This window comes from Phyllopteryx taeniolatus, chromosome 6 (assembly GCF_024500385.1).
Source record: "Phyllopteryx taeniolatus isolate TA_2022b chromosome 6, UOR_Ptae_1.2, whole genome shotgun sequence".
Taxonomy (NCBI): Eukaryota; Metazoa; Chordata; class Actinopteri; order Syngnathiformes; family Syngnathidae; genus Phyllopteryx; species Phyllopteryx taeniolatus.
Genome location: NC_084507.1, coordinates 3586301 through 3607519, shown reverse-complemented (window position 1 = coordinate 3607519; position 21219 = coordinate 3586301). Strand labels below are relative to the sequence as shown.

At 41.8% G+C, this 21219-nt stretch overlaps 1 protein-coding gene across 1 annotated transcript in view; it reads left to right on the top strand.

Annotated features, from left to right (window-relative positions):
* ubr5 (ubiquitin protein ligase E3 component n-recognin 5) overlaps positions 1 to 21219 on the top strand; it is a 145404-nt gene that overhangs the window by 112335 nt on the left and 11850 nt on the right. Inside the window, exons 36-52 of the mRNA XM_061777803.1 lie at positions 2033 to 2144; positions 2244 to 2375; positions 6396 to 6653; positions 6764 to 7032; positions 9653 to 9864; positions 9969 to 10199; positions 10742 to 10815; positions 10886 to 11058; positions 13052 to 13231; positions 13535 to 13752; positions 13977 to 14097; positions 14252 to 14597; positions 14745 to 14832; positions 14916 to 15060; positions 18201 to 18331; positions 18543 to 18603; positions 18770 to 18951. Coding sequence (XP_061633787.1) covers positions 2033 to 2144; positions 2244 to 2375; positions 6396 to 6653; positions 6764 to 7032; positions 9653 to 9864; positions 9969 to 10199; positions 10742 to 10815; positions 10886 to 11058; positions 13052 to 13231; positions 13535 to 13752; positions 13977 to 14097; positions 14252 to 14597; positions 14745 to 14832; positions 14916 to 15060; positions 18201 to 18331; positions 18543 to 18603; positions 18770 to 18951 — 2933 coding nt within the window. The remainder of the gene's footprint in view (positions 1 to 2032; positions 2145 to 2243; positions 2376 to 6395; positions 6654 to 6763; positions 7033 to 9652; positions 9865 to 9968; positions 10200 to 10741; positions 10816 to 10885; positions 11059 to 13051; positions 13232 to 13534; positions 13753 to 13976; positions 14098 to 14251; positions 14598 to 14744; positions 14833 to 14915; positions 15061 to 18200; positions 18332 to 18542; positions 18604 to 18769; positions 18952 to 21219) is intronic.

Sequence of the window (21219 nt, the reverse complement as noted above, 5' to 3'; positions counted from 1 at the left end):
GGCTAGCGAGCTAAGCTAATGAGGTTGACAGGCTTCAACATGCAGGGTGAGGTGAGTCAGACACACGCATCCTTATTGATCATTTCTCGCTCGTCGCCTTCTCATCTGCCATCGACCAGACTGGCCAATGTTTTTATCAATAAAAGTGCTAAAAAAACATACACACAGAATGTGGTGTCTCGGTCCACCCACTAAGGGCACTACGGAGAGGAATGTCTAGATTTCGGCATACGAGGAAAAAAAGAGATGAAGAATTTAGCGTTGTCGAAGATGTTAGCGTTAGGGGCATAGATATGAACACTACGCCATCGCGCCTGGCTAACGAATGTGCCTACATGGCAGCCATTTTAGGGAGGTCGACATTTCCATAGAAGGCAATGCATTGACACTGAAATAAGGTCGTAACTTGCGATTTTCATGAGCGTTACTATTTTGACAATGTCAAAGTGTATGCTATCAATACAAAATTTTTTGGGGCGGAAAGACCAAAAAAAAAGTTTTCATGTGGAAGGGACTCCCAGTTCTCTTGTCGATATTGTACGGCGTTTTATCCAACTGTATGCAGCACAGCGTACCGGCATCCTTGTTCTTTTGATTTTCTTGCCATCCACACACATGGAATGCACTGACAATTTTGACCTTCCTAGCGTACGGAGCTCAAAATGGGCATGTCGTTTCTACCAATACATATGTGGTTGCGGGACGCTAACAGCTGTGTTATTTCCTAATATCGATACAATCGATTGTTTACCTTTTAAAACTATTTAAATCAATATATTTTCATCCGGAAGCCTAATTAGCCAAGAACAGATCGATCCAATTGGATCATAGTGGGGGGGAAAAAAAGATACATCGATATTATGAATGAATCGTTACACCCCTAGTTTCACGTGATATAGTTAATGTTTTAACTTGATACATTTCACATTTTAACATAAGTTACCATGTTAAAATGCAATAAATTTGACTTCCGCAGTCAGCTATAAAAAAACAAAGCAATTTATTTCCAGTTCAGGTCACTGGTGTAGCCCCCTGAACAAAAGTATGAAGAGAAGACTAGATAGAACTGCTTCCTGTAGCAGCCCAGCTAACTGACGTGCCTAGGTGGCAGCCATGTTGGCAGGGGCGGATTTCCCATCAGGAGATCATTCGTGGACATTGAAATTAAATTGTAACTTGCTCATTTCGCAACTTATTTTCATGAGGTTTAATTTTTTGTCAACGCAAAGCATGTGTATCAATACAAAACATTTGAAAACAAAAGCCTGTTTTTTAACTGTGAAAGGTTATTCCCTGTTGTCCCAGTACCCTTTTTGTGATGGTACAGCGTTGTGTGCAGCCATATGCAGCTTAATGTGCACACATCCTTGTTTTCAGTTTTGTTTTGTTTTTTTGCCATTCACACACATGGAATGCGTTTACGACTTTGCCCCTACTAGCTTAATATTGCCATAGGCACACAGCTCAAAAGGGGTATGTCGTATCTACCTATTTTCATGTCTTCTTAAATCTTTTTAAACGCTGCCTTTTTTTTTTTTTTTTTAAACAATATTATATATGAGCAGCGTAGTTACAGTCCTAAAAACTCTTATAAGACACTTAAACGATGACACACATACCTTCATATGGCTCCGGCAGTGACCTAAACCGGAAGGAATTGTTTGGCTTTGTTTTGCCGAAAGTGAAAGTATCACGTTGTATAACGTGGAATTTATCACGGAACTTGAAATTTATCATGTTATAATGTGACACCCAGTATCACGTTAAAAGTTGAAATTGATCAATTTTTATTGTGAAATTTGTTTTAAAACGTGAATCGTATCAGGTTAAACATGTTACTGAAATTATCTTTTTTTTTCTGGTGTGGCAGCAATACGCTTCCGTAGATACCTGTCAAATACTGGAAAAACAATTATGCAAAAACGTGCCCAGAACAACAAATACTAAAATGTTGATTAAAACTTATTTAAATCATGCAATATATGCGTAATAATTTGGAGCACGATGTTATTATGTTGTGCTCATCTCTCAGGTTGAAGTTGTTGAGGGAGTAGCAGGTGAGGAAGACCATCATGATGATCAAGAAGAACAGGGAGAAGAAAATGCTGAGGCAGAAGGGCAACATGATGAGCATGATGAAGATGGTGCGACACTGAGGTTTTTTTTTTTTTTTGACACTTGAAGCTAAAACCCTGCCCCAAACAGAGCTAAAGTATTTCCTCATCTGTGGTTATCGTTCTTAGGGAGTGACATGGAGCTTGATCTTCTCGCAGCGGCTGAAACTGAGAGCGACAGTGAAAGTAACCACAGCAATCAGGATAATGCTAGTGGCCGTAGGAGTGTTGTCACAGCAGCCACAGCTGGCTCTGAAGCAGGTTGGGTTGTATTTACCTTAACTAAACCGAAATAGCCATTCTTCTTTCAACACTTTACAGCATTTTTCTTCGTTTTTTTTTAAATAACTGGGCATACATCTTTCAAGACTCTAACTGTGCTAATTGTAAATATCTGTCCTGCTCCACTGCACTGTATTTTCTCCTTTTACTGCAGACCAATTTTGTCCTCACAAAGTCACTGGCTCTTTTCAGCATTTAGGGTTGTTAGATGTTCTGGAGACCTCATGAAACAGCGCACAAATGACCCCTGGCTCAATATACCCAATGTATTTCAATTACAAGCAGTAGGGTGTCTTTGCATTTCCCACGTTTTGGTATGAGCTCCTCTTCAGTTAGGGTTGGGCATTGTTTGAATTTGAGCGATTCCAATCCCGATTCCGGTTCCAAACGTTTCTCGATTCCGATACTTTTAGGGGTCTGGGTCAAAAAAGTTTGCATGGTTTAAATAAAGGGTGTCCAAATTATGAACATCAATTTTCTTAGCAGCCCGCAACATAGACTAAAATGAACATTTGACACGGGGTTCTTTATAACTAGTATCCATATGAACTAAAAGGCAAAGTGTTTGGAACTAACCCAATTGACTTAATATTCATTAATTAATGTTTCAGCTAAAAGATAACTAGAGCATTGTTAAAATCATTATTTGGGACTGTTTTATCGCGTCAAATGGTTTATATTTGCAAGTTTTAACTTGACTTCCTGTTTTAAGCTTTTAGCCTTCTATTTTGAAGGGTACGCACCGGAACTCAGCATTTTGGTACAAAAAGTAACTTCACACGCCACCGGTGATTTATTTATTTTTATTTATTTATTTTTTAATGGGTGGAACCAAATGTTATAAAACGTTGATTCCTTTTCTTACCCATCGATGAGGCGCAACGTTTGTGTTTGTGATACTGTGAGACGTTTATGTGAATTTTGTTCCCAATTCATTGTGATGTAAAGTTGTTACGGTGGAGTTTTAGCTCAATGTTAAACTTATTTTTCTGTCATCGTCTCTTAACGTTGGTTTAAAGACTAAAATAAACGCTAAAAACCATCAGTGCAAAAGTGCAACCAACCGTTTACTTTGTTAGCCGTCTCAGTGTTGGCATTTACAGTTTTTGTTTCACTCACCCAATTGACTGAGCGTTGTAAGTTCCGTGCGGTGTAGGCTGGGACTCGGAGGGGGATGGAGCGTGTCAGACGCTACACATCCTGAAGGCCTCCTTTGCACAATATAATCTTATTCCAAGTGTTGCACTGAGGCGATTGTCATTAATTTTAACAAAGTTAAGACACACTTTTGTTCGCCACTGCCGGCGTTCTTCTTCGTTGGGTTTCGCCACTTTTTCGGGGTCGGCGGACTAGGCAGCGTAACTGGGAACCAAAATTTTCAATTTTGAACGATTCCAGGAGAACCGGAACGTTAGTCCACCGGTTCCAATCGGTTCTCGATTCTTGATGCCCAACCCTATCTTCAGTGCATACACAGATGACAGGACAAGAGTGAATTTTTAAAATGCACGCAGGCTTTTAATATTTTTAATGTTGGTCGTTTGTTTTACTAATACTGCTTATCACCTAAATGACTCTAATACAATGATTCCCAGGTCAGAAAATTAGAAACTCAAATTCCAATGAAGTTGGGATGTTGAGTAGAATGTAAATAAAAACAGAATACAATGATTTGCTAATCCTTTTCAACCTATATTCAATTGAATTATGTGATCAGGACATCACTACATTATATAACGTCTCAACTTCATTGGAATCTGGGTTTATATTTATTAACTACAAATGTAACTTTGTACATACTATCTATGCCAGCCACATATAGTGAGTGGCAGAACAATTAAATGCTCTACATTAGATGACAGAAGGTAAAATAAACCTATGTATCCACCGATTGCCAATACACACACGTCACACCAATACTATATGACCATGATAACTAAAGTCATAATGGTATACTGTTGAAAAAGTACTGAAATACAAATATCAAGTACCAGCGGTCAGGAATGCCATCAAGCTGAAGGAGTCCTATCGGGCCTTTTTGCCCTGTGGAACTCCTGAGGCAGCTGATGGCTACCAGCTGGCCAAGCGGAAAGCAGCTTTGGTGGTCGCTGAGGTAAAAACTCGGGCGTGGGAGGAGTTTAGTGAGGCCACGAAGAACGACTTCTGGACGCTTTCGAGAAAATCCTGGTCCACCATCTGGTATCTCAGGAGGAGGAAGCAGTGCACCATCCACACTGTATAGTGGGGATGGGGCGCTGCTGACCTTGACTCGGGACGTTGTGAGTCGGTGGGGAGAATACCTCGAAGAGCTTTTCAATTCCACCGACACGCCTTCCCATGAGGAAGCAGCATCTGGGATCTCTGAGGCGGGCTCTCCTATCTGTGTGGTTGAGGTCACCGAGGTGGTTAAAAAGCTCCTCGGTGGCAAGGCCCTGGGAATGGATGAGATTCGCCCGGAGTTCCTGAAGGCTCTCTATGTTGTGGGGCTGTCCTGGTTGACAAGCCTCTGCAACGTGGACATCGGGGACAGTGCCTCTGGGTTGGGGTGGTGGTTCCCCTTTTTAAGAAGGGGAACCGGAGGGTGTGTTCGAAATACAGGGGGTTCACGCTCCTCAGCCTCCCTGATAAGGTCTATTCAGGGGTGCTGTAGAGGAGGGTACTTCTGGAAGTCGAATCTCAGATTCAGGAGGAGCAGGGTCGTTTTCATCCTGGCCGTGGAACAGTGGACCAGCTCTAAACCCTTGGCAGGCCAACCCTTGCTATATTTAACTTTTAGCTGAAACATTAATTAATGAATATTAAGTCAATTGGGTTAGTTCCACACACATTGCCTTTTAGTTCATACTTTAGGTTTGATATTGATACTGGTTATAAAGAACCTCGAGTCAAATGTTCGTTTTAGTCTATGCTGCAGGCTGCTAAGAAAATGAATGTTCATAATTTGGACAGCCTTTATTTAAACCATGCAAACTTTTTTGACCCAGTCCCCTAAAAGATTCGGAATCAAGAATTGTTTGGAACCGGAATCGAAATAAGGAACTGGAATCGCTGAAATTCAAACGATACCCAACCCTAGACTCCGCCAAGGCTGCCCTTTGTCACCGATTCTATTCAGAACTTTTATGGACAGAATTTCTCGGTGCAAAGGTGGTCCGGTTTCGTGGCCTCAGTATTGCATCTCTGCCTTTTGCAGATGATGTGGTTCTATTGGCTTCATCAAGCTCTGATCTCCAACTCTCACTGGAGAGGTTCGCAGCAGAGTGTGAAGTGGTTGGGAGGAAAATCTGCACCCCCAATTCTGAGACCATTGTCCTCAGTCGGAAAAGGATGGCGTTCCCTCTCCAGGTCGGGGATGAGTGAAGGAATTCAAGTATCTGTGTAGCGTCTCCATTGATGGGGACTTTGTATTGGTCTGTTGTGGTGAAGGAGCTAAGCCAAAAGGCGACACTCAATTTTCCGGTCGATCTACTTTCCTACCCTCACCTATGGTCACGAGTTGTGGTTCGTGACCAAAAGAACAAGATCCCGGACACAAGCAGACGAAATCAGTTTCTGCCGCAGGGTGTCCAGGCTATCCCTTAGAGAGAGGGTGAGAAGCTCGGTCTGGGAGGGGCTTAGAGGAGAGCCGCTGCTCATTCACATTGAGAGGAGCCAGATGAGGTGGCTCGGGTATCTGATTTGATGCCTCCTGGACCCCTCCCTGGTGTGGTGTTCCGGGCTCTTCCCACTGGGAGGAGACCCCGGGACGACTCAGGACACGCTGGAGAGACTATGTCTCCCAGCTGGCCTGAGAACGCCTCGAGTTGCCCCTGGAAGAGCTGGATGAAGTGGCTGGGGAGAGCGAAGTCTGGGCTTCCGTGCTAAAGCCACTGCCCCCACGACCCAACGTCGGAAAAGCAGCAGGAAATGGATGGATGGATGGATGGACAGATATTAAATGTAGATGAATACTCATGCCATTAACTTCTTGTCTGTATTTTCTTTTTCTTTTTATTAAAGGTGCCAGCAGTGTCCCTGCCTTCTTTTCAGAGGATGACTCCCAGTCCAATGACTCCAGTGACTCAGACAGCAGCAGCAGTCAGAGCGATGATGTTGACCAAGAGACGTTTCTGTTTGACGAGCCCCTGGAGAGGACAACTAATGCTTCCCATGCCAACAGTGCAGCTCAGGCTCCTCGATCCATGCAGTGGGCTGTTAGAAACACCCCCAGCCAAAGGGCTACTGGAAGTGCCCCCCCCAACTCCTCAACATCAGCTGGTCAGTGGATGTTTGTTGGCCTTTCTGCATGAATACATACTTCAGTGACTGTAGTTAAGTGTGCGTAACAGACACATAATGTATCTTAATATGGGCACCTCTTATTACAGCGAGCTCCACTGGACTCATATATATCGACCCAACCAACCTGCGTCGCTCAAGTGCAATCAGCTCCAGTGCGGCTGCAGCGGCAGCCGCTTTGGAAGCCAGCAACTCCAGCAGCTACCTGACATCTGCCAGTAGCTTAGCCCGGGCCTACAGCATTGTCATTAGACAAATCTCGGATCTCATGAGTTTGATTCCCAAGTACAACCACCTTGTCTACTCGCAATACCCTGCCTCTGTGAAGCTCACCTATCAAGATGCGGTCAACCTGCAGGTGAGCTATAGCAATCCCACCAATTCTGGAAATATTTATGTACACTCGCCCCCAAAAGTATTGGTATATAATAAGGCCAATTCCTTTCTGATGTAGACGAACATTTGGATTTGACGTCAAAAGATGAAAATGAGAAGAGATTAACATTTAAGTTTTTACATACATTAGCACAAGAAAATAAGGAAATGTATCTTTGATGGATGCTTTCTTTTTCTAACAATATTTCTTGGTTATAAATCTTATGCTGTCAGAAAGCCAGTTTATTTCCGTTTTAAATGGTACCACCCTTGTAAGGAACATGCCTTTGTGGGATGACCCTCATGAAAAATTTGCCAAATATTCTCGGCCAATGACAAACAACTTATTGTGCTGTTACCATTGACTCTTGTTTTGAGTTTATGATACCTGAGAAATGTTATATTCAGCGATGAGTCTAGATTTGGATGGAATGGTCAAAGTATGGAAAAGACAGAGAACACTATGCTGATTGCTGCACTGATAGAGTAACATTTGGTCGAGGCACTGTAACCATGTGAGGCGGCATCACCCTCACTGGAATTATGAGTCTTGTCATCATTGGAGGCAATTTCAATGCAGAGAGCTGTCCAAATGAGAGTCTGCAACCATTGGCAATCCCATATCTCCACAGTCTGGGATCCAACCCTATTCTCCAAGATGATGCAACGAAGTTTATCAGAGACTACCGTTACAATTTGGGAGTGGAGAGGATGGAATGTCTTGACCTAAACCTCACTGAACGCTTTTGGGATCAGCTTGGCCTTGCTGTTCGCGTCACAACCACATTGGCTGACTTGTGACACATGGTGGTTGTAGAATGGGATTCCATCCAACACCAGTGTGTAAACAGCATTAGGGATGTCCCTATCCAACTTTTTCACTTCCGATCTGATACTGATATTGCAGCCTTGAGTTTTGGCCGATACCGATATTGGTCCGATCAGATTTCAGCAATAAATTACTTATTTTGTAGTATGGAATGTTAGAAAGGAATTGATGAAGTGATATTACTCAAACGGAGAACAATAATCAACAACAGTAGGTATAAGGAAAAACCGACCCATTTATTACTAACCAATGGGTTACATAAAGTAACTGCTGTGCCCGTCTTGACCTGCAGGCAGTGTGGTGCACGCAATGGGATACACATTTGCAGTAACAAAGAAAGTAGAAGTAGTCATGATCGACTATTATAACTAGTTTTTCACAGTTTGAAGAATATATGCCAGTGAGTATTTTTATATTGCCTGTTTGTATGTTTATACAGCGTTTGTGTACCAATATTCATTATTTTGAGCGATGTGTGTCGCATGTTCAATGCTAATTTCTCTTAGCTTGTCAGTGGTGTTTTTCATTCATTGTATGTTAGTGTTGAGCTAACAATTTTTCTGAACAAAAAAGAAGAAACGGAGTTTGATGTATTTGAACATTCAATAGGTGTAATTATTTTGTTTTACAGTCAACTGGAGTGTCAATATACGAATTCAAGCAAGCAATATTCACTCTTACTCCTTGCTACTATATTAGCACCTTAGCAATCTGTTGTTGTGAATGTGGGCTCTGCATGCCATCCGGGCCCTGCTGGGTAGAAGTGCTGGAGCAGAGCATAGAATGGACTGCTTGTATAATTAAGAGTGGTAAAATCTGAGATTTTAGATCTAGTCCGATCCTTGTTTTTTTTTTCTGCTGACACCAGACCAATTTCTGATCTCAAAGACCGGATTGGGACAGCCCCTAACCAGAATGAGGAAAAGGTGCAGGCTGTTGTGGCTGTGTCTGGTTCTTCCACACGCTACTGAGGCTTCTGATATCAAGTGAATAAATGTTTAAATTGTTAATGTCTTGCTTCTTTGAAAATCAATCATCCAATCCATCAAACAAGAGTAAATGGCTGCAGCAAAATCACCCAGCAGGAGAAGATATGGCAAATTTTTCATCGCTGCAACCCACATACTCCGCTCTGCTGTCACAAATGTGACATCAGCAACAATCTTCTGATTACAGCAGTGTAAAGCATGAACAAAAGTACTGAAGCTATACCAGAAGTTGCAAACCAAGAATAATGGAAAGGCCAGGCTGTTATTTACATATTCAGCCTGGCTGTTTGAAACAGGTTGCCACAGATGAGTGAACAAGTGACAAGTTAAAGATGTCTGTAAACACGTCTGACAGCTCTGAAGAGCAGACCTTCAGTCTCGGTCGGGGATGTTATCAGGGCCTGCTGCCTCGACAGATCTTTGCACACTTCGGGTGATGACACAGTAAGAGGGGGGGGCTTTGTGCTGCCTCTGTTGGTACAATCTCTGCATCGGTCAGTGTTGAGTGCGTCAAAGTGTGCGTAGAACTCGTTCAGTTCATCTGGCAGTGTGCCGTTGTTGCTGTTGGTCGTGATGATGTTGCTCCTCTGTCGGAGGTCTGTGATGTGATGGAGGCCTTGCCATGTGTGTCTGGAGTCAGCTGTGTTGTAGTGTCCCTCCAGCTTCAGCCTGTAGTGCCTCTTGGCTTCATCACTGACTCTGAATGTTTTCTTTTTCTATATTTGAGTATATTTTTTTTCTGCTCTATATTAAACAAGATAAATGTTCTCCATGTGTTGAATCAGAACTATGTTGAGGAAAAGTTGATTCCTACCTGGAATTGGATGGTGTCCATCATGGATTCCACTGAGGCACAGTTGAGATATGGCTCATCTTTGTCATCTGCTGGAGACCCGGGTCACCCCAGTCACCCGCTGCATGCCTCTCAGCATTCAGCTCGGCGGGAACGCATGACTGCTCGGGAGGAGGCCAACCTCCGCACCCTAGAAGGCCGCAGGTAAAAATAAATGAGTAGAAATCTGTCAGTAGTAGTTAGCCTTACTATTCTTTTGCACAATTGGTTGTGATTTAGTAAGGATGGTCTCACTCATTTTGTTTCAGGAGAGCGGCCACTCTGCTGACAGCTCGCCAGGGCATGTCTGCACGCGGTGACTTCCTGAACTATGCCTTGTCACTCATGCGCTCCCACAATGATGAGCACTCAGATGTGCTTCCTGTGCTGGATGTCTGCTCACTGAAACACGTGGCATATGTTTTCCAGGCACTTATCTACTGGATTAAGGCCATGAACCAGCAGACCACTCTAGAGACCCCACAGATTGACAGAAAAAGGTAACTGGGAATATCATGAGTCACATAGTTTGGTTTTGAATCTAGGCCGATATTAAGAAAGGTCCGAAATTGCCAGCATTTGAGTTTAGTTGTAACATGCAAAATTGTTTGTTACCAGGGGGGGCCAACCTTTTTGAAACTGAGAGCTACTTCTTCAGCACCAGTTTGATATACACTTCTGAAATAACAAACTTGCTCAAATTATCTTTAATAATGATATTCATTTATGTGATCATGTTATTGATTTCCCAGAATAATTAGGAAACTGATCAATATCAGTATGGAACACTTTATTCCTATGAATCTCTCCCACCGCCATTTTCACATGATCACTTCTACAACAGTCCTAGATAATCACAATGTCCCTTCACTGATGAGCTATTTTTAGAAAAGGCCCACAGACTACTTATGTAGTCCTTGGGGGCTACCTGGTGTCCGCGGTCTCCATGTTGGTGATCCCGGAGATCTGTTTTATGCTGTTTCATAAGGTCTTGTTACCTAACTTTAACATGTTTGCTGTCCATATTCATGTCTTTCTGTAGGAATCGAGAGATTTTGGAATTGGGTTTGGACAATGAGGACTCTGAACATGAAAATGATGAGGACACCAATCAAAGTAAAGCAAAAATAATTTTCAAAACCCTGGGATATTTTCATTGCCTAACAATGGCTTTGTCTTACTCCAGGTTCAAATTTACAAGACAAAGATGAAGATGCTGCTCCTGCTGAAACAGGTCAGAATCATCCTTTCTTCCGTCGCTCGGATTCCATGACCTTCTTGGGATGTATCCCACCGAACCCATTTGACGTTCCCTTGGCTGAGGCCATTCCATTGGCAGACCAACCTCACCTCTTGCAGGCAAGAATTGTTGCTTAGTCAATCTGCATGGGCTTAACCCTAGAAGCAGTAAAGTCAGAAATTAAAGCTCAGTAGCCCACCTCCATTCAGAATGTTTTTTTCCCCCCCTTTAGGTAAACATTTGAAATATGAAATAATACAATTATATGAAATGTACCTTTTATGAAAGAAACACTGTTTCAAGTAGTTTTGTTTTTGTATTTTTTAACTTATCTGGTTTGCAAAGGATCCTTTGTCATGTTTTAAGTCCCTGTTTTACCTTAATCACTCTATCGTCACCATATACAATCCCCTCCAAAAGTATTGGAACAGCAAGCTTTATTTTTGTTGTATACTGAAGACATTTGGGTTTCAGATGAAAAGATGAATCTGAGACAAAAGTTCAGAATTCCAGCTTTCATTTCATGGTATTTACATCTAGATGTTAAACAACTCAGGACAGAGCACCTTTTGTTTGAACCCACCCACTTTTCAAGTTAGCAGAAGTATTAGAACGTAACTGATGGGTGTTTCTAATTGCTCAGGTGTTGCCTTTTAGATTGATTGCTTAAACATGACATAGTGCTTGTTTGGCTTTGGGTTTCACCAGTGAAAACTGCATTTGCTGTTTGGCAAACATGAAGACCAGAGAGCTGTCTATTGGAGAAAAGCAAACCATTTTGAAGCTGAGAGAAGAGGGAAAATCGATCAGAGCTATTGCACAAACATTGGGCAGAGCCAATACAACAATTTGGAATGTTCTGAAAAAGAAACTACTTGTGTACTGTGCAACAGACATCGAACAGGTTGGCCAAGGCTATCAAAAGCAGTTGGTGACAGAAACATTGTGAGAGCTGTGAAGAAACACCCAAAGACAACAGTCATTGACATCACTGCCAACTTCCACAGGGCAGGGGTGAAGGTATCACAATCCACTGTTCGAAGACTTTGAGAGAAGAAAGATGCATGCCATACCACAAGATGCAAACCACTCATCAGCAAAAAGAATCGGAAGGCCAGATTGGATTTTGTAAATAAGTAAGGAGATGAGCCACAGAAGTTTTAGAACAATGTTTTCTGGACTGATGAGACCAAGATTAACCTCTACCAAAGTGATGGAAATGCCAAAGTATGGAGAAAGAAAGGCTCAGTTTATTATCCAAAACACACAAACTCATCTGTGAAGCATGGTGGAGATAATGTCACGGCTTGGGCTTGCATGGCTGCTTCTCGAACGGGCTCGCTAGTCTTTATTGAAGATGTAACTCATGATGGTAGCAGCAGAAGGAATTCTGACATCTACAAAACCAGTTTGTCTGGCAATTTACACATAAATGAATCCAAACTAATCAGGAAAAGCTTCATCATGCAACAAGACAATGACCCAAAACACACTGCCAGCCCAACAAAGGACTTCATCGGGGGAAAAGTGGAAGGTCTAAGACTGGCCAAGTCAATCACCGGACCTTAACTCAATAGAGCCTGTATTTTAGCAGGAGACTGAAGGGAGAAACCACCAGAAACAAACAAGAACTGAAAGAGGCTGCAGTAAAGGCCTGGAAAATAATTTCAAATGAAGAATGCAACGGTCTGGTGAAGTCAATGGGTTGCAGGTTCGATGCAGTTATTGCAAGTGAAGGTTATGCCACCAAATATTAAATGTTATTCACTTTAAGTTAATGTCTGTTCCAATACTTTTGCTCACTTGAAAAGTGGGTGGCTTCAAACAAAAGGTGCTCTGTCCTGAGTTGTTTAACACATCTAGATTTAAATACCATGAAATAAAACCTGGAATTCTGAACTTTGTCTCATATGCATCTTTTGATCTGAAGCCAAAATGTCTTCAGTATACAACAAAAACAAAGGAACTGATCTTGCCGTTACAATACTTTTGGAGGGGACTGTCATACTGTTGGTGTATTAGTGAATAAAAGAGTCTCAGGTGAGAGAAGTACCATGTCTGGTGTTTTCATTTGTAGCAAGATTAGGCTTATTTATCTACTACCCTTTTCAGCCTAATGCAAGGAAGGAGGATCTGTTTGGGCGACCCTCTCAAGGCTTGTACTCCTCCTCTTCCATGGCAACCAAAGGCCTGGCTGAGGCAACCGTGGACAGAAACTGCCTGGAGGTAAACTTGGGCTCCTCTCTACCCTCCCCTTCTCAGGTATACCACCCCTCTTCACATGAAAAACAGGTGGGCAGCTGTGTTCTAATATCTAAATAATATATTTTTCATTGCCCTACTTTTATATACAGAATTATGTAAAAACTATTAGGATTGCTTATTTCCACTGCTCAAGCAAAGCATTTGAAATATTGGCAAGAAAAGCAGCATACAGTTATGTCTATTTTGTATGTTATGTTGCTTAGTCATTCAAACTGATATTGGAACACAGCTTATGCTTGCTTACTTTGTTCCATTTTCACATTTCCATACTTTCACCACCACACTGTCATCGCACGACATAAGTCTACATTAAATTCAACTCACCTTCAGATCCTGCCCACTAAGATGTCTTACTCAGCCAACCTAAAGAATGTGATGAGTATGGAGACTGCCCAGCGGGCTTCTGAGAACCAGTCACTAGCAGACCAGGAGCTGGAAGCCTCAAAAGCTGGCCCTTCACCCCACGACCTTGCTGCTCAGTTGAAGAGCAGCCTGCTTGCTGAGATTGGCCTTACTGAAAGTGATGGACCTCCTCTTCCATCATTCAGGTAGCATTCGCCATTTTTTCATGCTGAATTAATACATTAGATGCAAAATACTCAAACTATAAAACTTGTACTTGCACCTATGACATGTCACTGTTTTAAATAATGTCTGTGAAATGCTAACACTTTGAGCATAACTTTAGCTATTCAACTTGGTATCATTTAATGTAGTGATAATATGGTAACAGACTATACATTGATACTCCCTGGTGCCTCACTGTGTGCAGACCTCATTGTAGCTTCATGGGAATGATGATTTCACATGACATGCTGCTTGGACGCTGGCGTCTGTCACTCGAACTCTTTGGTCGTGTCTTCATGGAGGATGTTGGCGCTGAGCCTGGATCGGTACATATCTCCTTTTTTTAACGAAAAATTATACAGTTCATTTCATTTTAACTTTTTGGAACCCTTGGTGATGCCTCAAAATTTGTAACAAAATTTACTTTTAAGGCTTAATCATGATTTATGAATTTTTTTATTTATTTGTTTATTTTTTTAGATTCTCACTGAGCTTGGTGGCTTTGAGGTAAAGGAGTCCAAGTTCCGCAGAGAAATGGAGAAGCTAAGGAACCTGCAATCCCGGGACTTGGCCTTGGAAGTTGATCGGGATAGAGACCAGCTAATACAACAGACTATGCGTCAGCTAAACACTCACTTTGGCAGGAGGTGCACAACCACACCAATGGCTGTACACCGGGTAAAGGTCACCTTCAAAGATGAGCCGGGCGAAGGCAGCGGTGTGGCCCGCAGCTTCTACACAGCAATTGCGCTGGCACTCCTTTCCAACGACAAGCTGCCCAATTTGGACTGTGTCCAAAGTGTCAGCAAGGGCATGCAGGCCAGCAGTACGTGTCATCACGATTACAATTCAAGTATGAAATTACAAAGAAACTACACTGTATTTTGCAACTTGAGTTCATTCTTGCATACTGAGCAGTTAATTTGAGATTTAAAATTAACTTTAAAGTAAACTGTTTTTCTTGTTTGTTTAGATCTAATGCAGCGTTTGAGAAACCGAGATCGGGAAAGGGAGAGGAGAAGTGGAGGTCTCCGAGCCGGCTCCAGGAGAGACCGGGACAGGTGAACTCTAACTTCACATGCCTCTTTAAGAACAAGCCACCATTCTGTCATTTAAAGACATGTTGCATATCTGTTTGTTACAGAGACTCTAGGAGACAATTATCCATAGACACCAGGCCATTCAGGCCGTCATCAGAGGGCAACCCCAATGATGAGCCTGACCCCCTGCCTGCCCACAGACAAGCTTTGGGGGAAAGACTTTACCCACGTGTTCATACAATGCAACCGGTCGGTAATGAGTAACCTCGTCCATTAACAGTTAACACTACACCCCACCACACACGATCACGGTACAGGGATAATGTTTGCCAGTCGGGGAAATGGTAACCATAGTAATAGGGTGGGTGGTGGGTATTCACATTTCTCCTGGCTTGACTCCTGGGGCCTGCCCCCACCCCTATTCCCCTTGTCCACGCTGTCCCTCTGCCTGTCCCCTAAAACCTGTCCAGCTGCATTTTCAATCAACATCAGAATAATTTAAAACATTTTAAATAAGGAGAGGGAGTATTTCAAACTCCTGTTGCACAGCAAAACTGTTCCAGGACAAAAGGAAAACAGATCCACCATTCTGCAAGGCCATGCAGCTGAGCAGGGCAGGTTAAAAAAAAACATACAAAAAAAGAAACAGATTAGATCCAATTAGTTGGATTTGTTTGAATACATAAAGAATTTTTTTTTACAATTACACTATAAAATGATCGAGAATGTTCCAAAATCTGACATAAATAGTATAGTCTTTAAAAGAACTGTATAAAGCATATGTTAAATCTATTCAGTGCATATGGCCAATGCAGGCATCTCTTTTGATGATAAAAAAGAAATTTTTTTTTTCTTCACATTTTATATTTTAAAATAGTAAAAACAACAGCTCCCACAATTGCAGTAGAAACGTAACAAGTGGCCGCTATTTTTGTGGAATTTTCTTTATAAAACAAAAAAAACATGGAATGAACACTTCCAACATGTCTAAAATCTTCCATAAATAAATTTAGATCAAAACAATTGACTAAAGTACACAACCTATTCTACTTCCCACTCTGCTATTCTCACGAAAATAATGTTCCCTTTTTGTTATTTAAGTGGCGTTTTTAGGACAAGAGAAGCCGTTTAAACGTCTGTCATCGTGACACGTCTACTTGGAGAACCCAGCGTTGACACTGGGTCATGAAACCTCTTAGCCAATTTGGCTAAACAGTATAAAAATCCCTAGCCACACATGTGCAGTTAGCCAAAAAATCACTAGTGTTTATGTGGCTAAAGCTTTAGCCACACTTTGCCAGTCCTCGACACTGGGAACTAAGCCGATAAGATTTAACGACGTGGGCCCAATTAAAACAATCGAGCCTTGTCATCAATCAGGAGTAGGCTGAACAATTTGGAAAACATACTGTTAATGGTGAGGGTTTTTTTTTTTTTTTTTTGTGTTTTCTTTTCAACAAATATTGCAATTGCGATTTAGCATGCGATTTTTCGGGAGGAAGTTTATCTTCAGCAGTATTTACTAAACAAGATATAAATTATTCTATTGTATGACCACTACAACATTTGATGTAACCAACAAATAAACAACTCGTTCCTGTAGGCCAGGCCTAAAAGTTATAAACAATTAATATGAACAACAAATCTTAAATTTACAATTGAATTGTAAAAAGAAAAACCTTCCATCACAGTAGAATATTATTTTATTTTAACTTCATGCCTTGCAAAAATGTAATAATGACACTCTTGACAGGAGCAGTAGCACTGCTGTCAATGTCAGGCAAGTATAGAGATGAAGTGGAGGGTGATGCAACTGACACTTTTCATCACCAAGATGTGCGTATAAACGCGGTTAAAATGATAAACTATGTTAAATGTTCCTATAAAGTGTTGAGATGATTCACCTATTTGATAATCCTCAAGAAGGATCTTAAGGACTTTATATAGAATTTTCTCAAATTGACTTTTTTAATTGAAGATAAGCAATATTCTTAATCTTTGGTAGATATTAGTAGGCTAACTTTAGCTGACCGATTATTGTAAAAGATTTCAAAAGTAGGACAGAGTGGTCTAAATTGTTGATTTTCACTTGGGCCCCCAGCTAGCAACTACCTGGTTTGAGCCAGCGCCACCACCACTCGGCATGACAACCAAAATGGGATTGGCTCTCATGCATTGATGAAGGCAGCTAGCTAGCTGCAAGAACTAATTGCAGGACACATTGACCATTGACACTTCAAACGTACGTCGCGGTAATGAATCTGCATGCTTCAATTCAGTGCCAAGCGGCATCGGGTCTTTTCTTCCCCGATGCACTCCTCCCCGCAGCTGGGAAAGCCCGTGAGCCTGACTGCTTAGCGAGCAGCGGCTGGATGGAGGATTGAAGCCTTTTACGAAGCAGAGGAAAATCTAAACCATTAACACGGTTCACACACAGCAGAATGAGCGTGCTCACTTTAACTTTTATCAGGAAGGGCTTTTGATTTTTGACACAGGCAATTTTGATTCCCCAGCATGGGGAACGTGGGCAATATTCGCTTCGTCACATCTGTTTCAATTAGCCATTGGTGAGGTGGCGAACAGGCAGCACGAACCCTGAGAAGCCCTCGTAAATACCGGAAGCTAAGCGTATGAGCTTATTGGTGGCGGAGAAGGGCTTCCCTGAGTGGCAGATGAAACAAAAAGGTCAAGGAGCTATGTGGAGAAATAATGAATTTATATTGTATTACTCTAATTTGCAGGCATTTTATGAAAAGATTTTCTACAGGGTATATTGCACAGAACAGTCCCCAAAAGGCAGATTTTTTTTAGACATAAAAGACACAATATCTTTGGAGCGCGTCTTCCAATTTTCAAAATTATTTGGTGCCTTGTACTCAGGTTGAAGTGGCCATTCCATCCAGACTCAGGATTTTGACATTTTTAGAAATCTTGTCATGTTGCTAATTACACTTGCCCACCATTACAACCACAATAATAGTGATCAATAAATATCTCTCTGTATAGTAACATGCTTTGTAAAGGCACAATTGTTGATACAGCTTTTGTATTGGATCTCATTAGATCTGCTTATGCACTTAATGTAGCGGACAGTCTGTATATTTAACAAGAAAGAAAATCAAAAAAATAAAGTAAACCATTGCTGACCTTATTTGAACTTGTTTTGTCCAAGAATTGTAATAGCACATATTGTCTACAGGATCATAATAGGGTTAGGGTCGATTATGACTGCACATTTCTATTTAAACTTGACTTTATGGAAAAATAAAAAGAAACTAGCCATGCCTTTTTCAAACAACTGGAGGGTGTTTGCGTTGTTTTGCATGCGTTCATCTTGTACTGTATAAAATTCTTCCCAGTCTAAACTAAGACTTGTTGTTTATCTTCAGGCTTTTGCCAGTAAAATCACAGGCATGTTGCTGGAACTGTCCCCTGCACAACTGCTGCTGCTGCTGGCTAGTGAGGATTCTCTCAGAGCCAGAGTAGAAGAGGCGATGGAGCTGCTCATTGCACATGGAAGGTTAGAATGTTTTCTCCTCTTACACAATGTATTTATGATGAATTTAGCAACCAACTCTCCATTTTTACTGCAGTGGACCATTTTCTATTTTTTTTTTTTTTTGTTCAAAATACCTCAATACCTCTTAATGTCTGTGATATTCAGGTTCAACTGAATCCCTCTTTACAACAAACACTATCTAATGGGACTAACGAACTCTTGTGTTACCCAGGGAAAATGGCGCTGACAGTATATTGGACCTGGGTCTTTTGGAGGCACCAGAAAAAGCACAAGTAAAATATATTGTTTTCCTTTCTGTTACTGTCACTTAATTTTAATCAGATAAAAAAGTGATATGATATTCTGAAACTGAAATGTTTTTTCTGTTGTTTTTGTGCTTTGGACATAAAATTGCCGTTTTCTGTCCATTAATATGTTCTTCTCTTGGTTATTACATAGCAACAGGAGAACCGGAAGCGGCATGGTTCAACACGTAGTGTGGTGGACATGGAGCTAGATGACCCAGACGATGGGGATGACAACGCTCCTCTCTTTTACCAGCCTGGCAAGCGAGGCTTCTACTCCCCTCGGCCCGGAAAGAACACAGAGGCCAGACTCAACTGCTTCCGTAACATCGGCAGGTAATGAACAACATTGACCCTCACATATTAGCAATTTGGCATTTGCAAAATCACCTATTCTCGTTTTTAGCCTACCCCCTTTTATTCGCAGAAAAACACTTATTAGCCTAGTAGCAATTTTCTGTGCCCCCAAAATAGATTAAACTTGCCTGATCGACAAAACACCTGTGGTAGAAAGTGTAAGTTTCCCCTATAGATAGCTTATATAACACACTTGAGCTTGGCATGAGAGAGTGAATTGCAGGAGCGTGCAGAGTGGCCACCATCTTGAACCAAGAGTCCCACGAAGGTCCCACCTTTCCATTCAGTTCATTTCTTTTGAGACTTTTGGCATCAGCTCACTCAAAAAAAAAACCTAAAGCACTGAATTTCTAATAATAATACATTTGTTTGATGATCTTAAACATGAAAGTGGGGAAACTATGAGTTGAAGGTGGCCAATACTTTTTCACAGCACTATATATATATATATATATATATATATATATATATATATATACACAGGAAGTCCTCGATTTAAGAACGAGTTCCGTTCCTAAGCAGGCAACGTAAGACGAATCTCCGCAAGTCTGATTTCACCGTTAAAGTCGAAATTTACGGCGAAATCCTTCTGTTACGGTTATTGTCCCACGTGATTGTGACAGCAAGCTCAGTGTGCGTCGATGTGTGCGTGAGACGGCACTGCGCAGGCTTCGTCCGGCGGGATTGTGAAGGAGGAAGGAGTGCGCGCCGGTGCGATTGTGTACAGTAGTGACGGCGACTGGCAGAGTAGCGATTAGCGGAGGACCCGCTGACGTTGAATGTGCATAGGAGCTAATAAAGCCATTAAAGCAGCAAATCGGTGCTTTGTGCCTTTATTGTTGCCACCACCCAGCTCAGCTGTGCAACGAGAGAAGGGAGTGAACCCCTGCGTCTCCCGACCACGGTCAGGTGACCGTAGCAGGAAAGGTAAACACTTCGTATAAAGAAACTAAAATGCATTAAAATTAAAAAAAGATGCTGTACTGACCATTACTGCTGAGAGTGTGAAAAAAGGAGGGCGAAAAAGGCAAAGATACTCCCGCCGCACAAACACAGACAAGCACTATGCACTAGCTAAGCAGAAACACTATGGTGCTGGGACAAAATGGCGGACGAGGCACGGGCGTCGTAAAGTCGAAACGTCGTAGGTCGAGTGCGTCGTAACTCGAGGGCTTCCTGTATATATATCCATACACACACACACAGAGCGGTTGAAATAAGTATTTTACACGTCACCATTTTTCTCAGGAACTATACTTCCAAAGGTGCTATTAACAACCCAAGTAATCCATACTTACAAAGAAATTAGAACAAATAAATTCAGAAATTAAGTTGTGTGTAAAAATGTGAAATGACACAGCAAAAAAGTATTGAACACATGAAGAAAGGGAGATGCAAAAAGGCATGGAAAGCCAAGACAACACCTAAAATCTATCAATAATCAAGCAGCAATCCAGCCCCTTGTCAGTGCAAATGAATATCAGCTGATTCAGTCCTAATTGATGGCCTACAAAAAGGTCTCATTGCCAAGGTGTGAGTCAAGACACATCTCAATGGGTAAGAGCAGAGAGCTGTCTCAAGTCCATCGCAAACTACTTGTCGCAAAACATAACTATGGCATTGATTACAGGTACATATCTAAGCTTCTGAACGCTCCAGTGAGCAGTGTTGGGGCCATAATACGTAAGTGCAACGCCAATCATACCACCATAAATTTGCCTCGACCAGGTGGCCCTCGCAAGATTTCTGACAGAGTGCAAACAAGAATCAGAAGAGTTGTCCAAGAGCCAAGGACCACCTGTGGAGAGCTTAAAAAAGACTTGGAATTAACAGGCGCGCGTGCGTTTGACAATGCAGGCGCTCGGGTATACGAAGCTAAGATTTTCTGACGTTGAACTGGTAGCTGCACAGTTAATGGAGTTAATGGAATTTGTTCCAAAGCCTAATCCTACCGCGATGATGTGGGAATATTTTGAATTCAAGCCAGATGAACGCAGCCACCCCGCTAACACCAACGAACTGGTATGTCAAATGTGTAAGTCGCAACAAAGACAACACAACTGAAAACCTCAGTGACAAAATTCATTTTAAACACAACCCTGCCAACCAATTTCTTCAGCTGGGAACAAAAAACACAGTGGGACATCTCCTGACTCCCATCAGCTTACAATTATGGAACCCTTTGCCCAACAATGTAAATACAGTCCCTTCCAAAAGTATTGGAACGGCAAGGTCAATTCCTTTGTT